The 5,962-nt window shown below is 46.2% G+C and overlaps 1 protein-coding gene across 1 annotated transcript; it reads left to right on the top strand.

Annotated features, from left to right (window-relative positions):
- The first annotated feature begins 1,532 nt into the window (after nt 1-1,532).
- On the top strand, nt 1,533-5,962 carry ADO (2-aminoethanethiol dioxygenase). The gene has a single exon (XM_063103312.1). The coding sequence runs from the start codon at nt 1,864-1,866 to the stop codon at nt 2,674-2,676; it is 813 nt and encodes a 270-aa protein (XP_062959382.1). The 5' UTR covers nt 1,533-1,863; the 3' UTR covers nt 2,677-5,962.

Raw genomic sequence — 5,962 nt, 5'->3', positions numbered from 1 at the left:
TTCTAGGCTTCACTCCAGTTTTTCTGAGTCAGAATCTCTGCAGTGTGACCCCAAAATCTTCTTTTTTTATTTTTTAAGCTCCCCAGGGACTTCTGATGAGGAACTAAGGCTCAGAACTCTGTTATACTAACACCGGCATTCTACAGAGGAATAAACTGAGGAACTAAAAGGGTAGGATCTGCCTCAAAGACACTCAGCTTGTGACTGTTTTGACTAAACTAGAAAAGCAATATCCTGATTCCCCATTTGGTGCTTTTTACATCAATTCATGCTGCTAATTTTGGTAAAACTGTACTTATTTCTGCTCTGCTGTTCATGCCTTGCCAATTAGTTACTATCCACTATCCTCCTGCAACTTACTCCTTCATCTGCAAACTGGGAAGAATAATAGTGCCTACCTCTTGAGAATTGCTGTGAGGATTAGACAGTGTCACATTCATTACATAATGCACTTAACACAATGCCTGGCCTATTGTGAGTACTCATTGGCTAGGTTACATAAGCCACTAAAAAGCATGCCTATTTTAACTGGAGAGAATTTACTGAACCACTCCAATTACAATATGTACAAGAAACCCATGTTTAGCTTTGGAAGTCCAAAAGGACATTAAACTCAGTGTTAAGTTTAAAGTCATGGTATCTAATGTCTTGTTTTTCCGGTCATCTACTTATGTCAGAAGAATAATGCCTCTGTGATTTGAACTAACTTCATAACAGCCCGATTGTTGCACACCATTGTTTCTCCTAGAATGCCTCAGAATCACCCAGTGAATCAATTTAAGGGTGACCACCGCGTATCTGTATTAATAATGAGAGAGTCCCCCCCCCCCCCACACACACACAGGTGCTTCTCGGGCAAAGCAAGGTTTGAGAACCACTAGTATACAGAATCCGTGACCACAGCAAATGACCTCTCAAATCCTCCCAGCAAAAACTATCCGTAACCAGAAGAGCAGCGTCATCAGGCCTTGATGCAAACAACAGCTGGGCCCGGCTGTGCAAAGTAACCATGGTGATCACCAGGGACAGCCTCAACCTCCTCACCTCCTAAAAAACTTAGAAAATTACGAAAGCGCTATCCCGCAACCCGCGCGGTAGACTGTGCGGCCTAGGGGGCTACGAGGAGCTACGGTTGATTCATCAGCCTCCTTCCCAGGGGCAAGACCATAAGAAAGCGACCCTGAATGGCTGCAGACCCAAGTGGCGCCAGAAAGTTAACAGGATTCCTGCCCTGTTGCCTGTAATGGCCAATAGCCTCGACTACTCCCCGGACCAGCTGCCGGAAGTGCGTCATCCCAGCCCGCTGGGGATGCCGGGATTTGTAGTTAAGTGGATACTTCCCTTGCATCCCAATGCTCCTCTTTTCAAACAAGAAAACACCTTGCAACCCTAACGAAGGTTGCTGTGTGCGCAACCCGTCTACTATTCCTTCCCTTTTCCAGGTGACAAAGCGAACTCGCTGCTCCGGCAGAATGCGGGACTACAAATCCCGGCATGCTCCACGGGGCGCCGGGAGCGTCTGGCCACCGCTGTAGATGCGGGCCGCATGAATGGAGCCCCGGGGCGTAAGGCAAAGCCTGGCACCGTCCGCGCGGCCGGTACCTGCTCCCGGAGCGTGAGTGCGAAGTGCGGGACGTGCGCGTGCGCGCTCGGAGAGGGCTCGAGGAGCGTGCGCCGTGCTGCTGCTGGCGCTTGGCTGCTGAGATTGGAGGCTGCGGTGGCAGCGCCGCGCGCCCGACTGGCCAGTAGTTGCGGGGCCTCCCGCCTCGCCGGGAGCCGCGGGCAGCCGTGGCGGCCGCCGGGGACCGCAAGGGGCGGAGGAAAGGAGGGGGCCGGCCCCGGCACGCGGAGGAACAGCCGAGCATGCCCCGAGACAACATGGCCTCCCTGATCCAACGGATCGCCCGCCAGGCGTGCCTCACCTTCCGGGGCCGTGGGGGTGGCCGCAGAGCTTCCGACCGCGGCGCGGCGTCTGTCCCCGAGGCGCAGATGCTGCCGGGCTTCCCGGAGAACCTGAGCAAGCTGAAGAGCCTGCTGACCCAGATCCGCGCCGAGGACCTGAACATCGCCCCGCGCAAGGCCACCCTGCAGCCTCTGCAGCCCAACCGGCCGCCCGTCACCTACATGCACATATACGAGACGGACGGCTTCAGCCTCGGCGTGTTCCTGCTCAAGAGCGGTACGTCCATCCCGCTGCACGACCACCCGGGCATGCACGGCATGCTCAAGGTGCTCTACGGCACCGTGCGCATCAGCTGCATGGACAAGCTGGAGGCGGGCGGAGGACAGCGGCCGCGGGCCCCGCCGCCGGAGCAGCAGTTCGAGCCGCCGCTGCAGGCCCGAGAGCGGGATGCTGTGCGGCCGGGCGTGCTGCGCTCGCGGGCCGAGTACACCGAGGCCAGTGGCCCCTGCGTCCTCACGCCGTACCGGGACAACCTGCACCAGATCGACGCTGTGGACGGACCCGCCGCCTTCCTGGACATCCTGGCCCCGCCCTACGACCCGGACGAAGGCCGGGATTGCCACTATTACCGGGTGCTGGAGCCCGTCAGGCCCAAGGAGGCCTCCGGCTCTGCCTGTGACCTGCCCCGAGAGGTGTGGCTCCTGGAGACCCCTCAGGCCGATGACTTCTGGTGCGAGGGAGAGCCCTATCCAGGACCCAAAGTCTTCCCTTGAAGCAGCAGGCTCCTGGGAGCGGTGGGCCGAAGACATGCCCTACCTTGATCCGGGCCTGGCTGCCTCGCTCCACCACAAGGGCTGTCTCTCTGCCCCCTAGCCTGGGCGTTGGATCTACTGGAATGAGCAATAGCAGCTTGCTCGGCAGCCTTGGGAAGCACGGGCGACTGGACAGCAGCCACCGGGCACGGTTATGGGGGCGGGGTGGGCGGGGTGGCTAGGTTGTTTCCTGGTACTGTCACTGCCACCAGGGCTTTGATTTGGGTGAGTGGGGCAAGGGACTATCTGAAGCGCTTCCATCATAAAGCCATAATGAAAATATTCTTCCTCTGTTCCCCATTCTATAAAGAATATATTAGTTTTCTTTTCTTTCTCCCCTTCAGTAAATAGAGTTTGTTTTTCATTCATGCCCTTATGCCCTTTTATTCATTATTATTAACTTATTACTGACTCTGCATGACCCAGTGGTTTGAATTGTTTTTAATTCAAGTCATTGGTAAAAACTAGGTTTAAAGAGATAAGCCACTGTTTAAAGTGAGCTGTCCTGCCTAATTAATTCGTTGTGAAAATTAAATGATAAATCAGAGTTTGGGGAGCACCCCCAAAACATAACTATGCATGTAACAGACAAGATTTATTTTCTTTCGTCTCCTTGCCCAGTAGTCACATTTGGTTTACTCAGCATCTACTAAGAATTTCAGCACCTGCATATCTCAGTGGCAAATAGTCACTTAGACTTTATCTGCCCCCTGAATCAACAGATCTGTGAGTTGAGCAGATTTGTTGTTGAAGATTCACCTTTAATGCAAAGACTCTATTATCCTCAAGGGACTTTTTTTTTCTATTTTTACTGTACTTTAAGAGGTATTAGGGTAATTTTATATTTTCTAACCAGGAAATTCGGAGGAGCTGAATCGGTTTTGCTTCCAAACAACTGAATGTAAAACACCCCTAACCATCTGTTGAATTCTTCCGTACCCCTATATACTTCCAATATTTTCCTGTAAAAGTAGAGAAACATTATTATGTTGGTGACTATTTCCCATCCTCTCAGGAATGCTAGTTCCAGAGGGCTGGTGGTTCCAGCTGTGTTGCTGGCAGTGTTACCTCAACCCTCTCCCTCAAACAGGAGAGAGTGAGAGCTTGCTTCACCTAACGTGGTTTTCTGTAGGAAGAGTCAGAAGGCACAGATGTTCAAGGCTAGAGAATTGAGAATTAACTATATTACTAGCTATTTTAAAGCAGCAAAACTTGGGATTAAACACTTCCCACTCCCAACTGTAGAAATGAATAGTTGTGCTATCTTTGTCTAGTTTTTGTCCTTTTAATAGGCTGAGCAACTTTACCTTCTTTACAAATGTACTGACACCATTTGCTTCAGGCTATGGAGCACTATTGTTTCCCCCTTTACTATTTATATAATTCCGTTTTGCACAAAACTTTTAATAAATAAAAACAAGCTGTAGAAATAAACACATTAAAATTTGCCCAGCTGTCGTCTAAGCCCTTTTGATTGACTTGCCCATGTGGCAATAGAGTTCTAATATCTGTAATAAAGGGAGATTTTGCTATTGGTGGAAAGTGTTTATGGCCCTGTAGGGAAACAGTGTGTGCCTTTACCTCTTTATACATGCTGAGTTACAGAGACCCAGGGTGAAGGAATATTTGTTTCCAATTTTTAAAATAATATGAAAAAGCAAAATTTTGATGAGTGATCTTTTTGTTTGTTTAAACAAAAAAGATGCGTATTCAGCACAACATGCCACTATGTTGTAAACCTCACATAATACCAAGCATTTCCTCCAGGATTACTAAAATTGTTTTATGGTACCTTCACATTCTGGTATGGTTTAATATGCCTTGGGGGTAGTTTGAAGCAGTTCTTCATGCCACTCAGTTTGAAAATAAATTTTAGATATGCAAATGGTGATTTTCTTAGAAAAGTTCACAAAGTAATTTTTCATAGTGTGGTAATGAATATGTGTAGTTATCAATCCAATACTTTTTAAAAATTATATTGTAGCAGAAAGTTGATTAACTTAGAAAGATTGTTGATAGTGATGTACTGGTTATAATAGAACCTGGAGTACATTAAACTAACCTACAAAACTTATCTTGGCAATAGGACAGTAATAAAGGAATTATTATGAGAGACTTAATTACGAAAAAAGTTTTAAAGATCTTAATTACAAGCAATTTAGAAGAAAAAAAACTAATGTGCCTTACCAAAGAATAGCTGAAATTGTTTTAGGCCAAAACAGCAATATAGCTCTGTAACTTAGTTTAATAAGAACAGTGAGACTTTTGGTTCACTAATAAATTCTGACTAAGTTAATAGTGAATACTAAATGTAATTTGTTTTAGTGAACTACTAAGGAAAAAATATGTTCATTACAAAGACAAAATGTGTGCAGTAAAACCTTGCACCTGTCTGCATAAACTTCCTTACGACTGACTTCATGTGCTGCTATTGTTTCTATAATGTCCTCAATATAGATTATGTTTTAGTAACAATTGTGGGATAAAAGTTATCTTCCCCTAGGAAAAACTAATGAGCACAATGATATCAGTCACTTTTTCTCTTGTATACTAAATGCAATAATTGTCTCTCATGGGTGAGTTATTGTCTGTCTAAATACTTCTAAAGCTTTTTAAATTCTCTGGTAGACCAATGGCCAGTTATATCAATGCAGAGTATTGTGTACCTGTGTACTACTTTATGAGAATTGTTTTTTACTAAGCCTGATTTGCATAGATTGAATTTACACCAACTGTTGTTTGTTAATGAAAATGGTGGCCTGATTTTTAAGTAATGTGTTTTGTCAATACGAGTGAGTCCTCTGAGCTTTTAACACTAATAGCCCTTCTGGCAATATCCACACCTTTTATTCCTACTTTTTATTGTCTCCTTGTAGGTGCCTCAGTCTTGGCATCTCGGAGGACTTTGTCATCAGTCATCTATTCCAAATGATTCTGAATGTTGTGCTCTAGCTCTACTGCCCAACCAAAAAGCAATACATCTTTAATTCAGGGCTCTGCCCATTGCTATTCTAGTCTAACCTGAGGGCAGTGCTACTACCCCTGTAATTGTGCTGGTCTAAATTCAGAACTTACAGTTATGCAGCAGCTGGCCCACTGATTACTTCCATTGTAAAGAGGTATCTACTGTTAAAGAAGGAAACCATTTGTTAAGCCTCATATAGATACTGAGTCTTCAGATCCAGGATGTTTACATTTCTGGATTAAAGTCACTGTATTTATGGAAAATAAAGGCATGTTTAAAATA

The sequence above is a fragment of the Cynocephalus volans genome, chromosome 7 (assembly GCF_027409185.1).
Source record: "Cynocephalus volans isolate mCynVol1 chromosome 7, mCynVol1.pri, whole genome shotgun sequence".
NCBI lineage: Eukaryota > Metazoa > Chordata > Mammalia > Dermoptera > Cynocephalidae > Cynocephalus > Cynocephalus volans.
The sequence above is the reverse complement of the archived record's forward strand: the minus strand, read 5'-3'. Positions and strand labels throughout refer to the sequence as shown.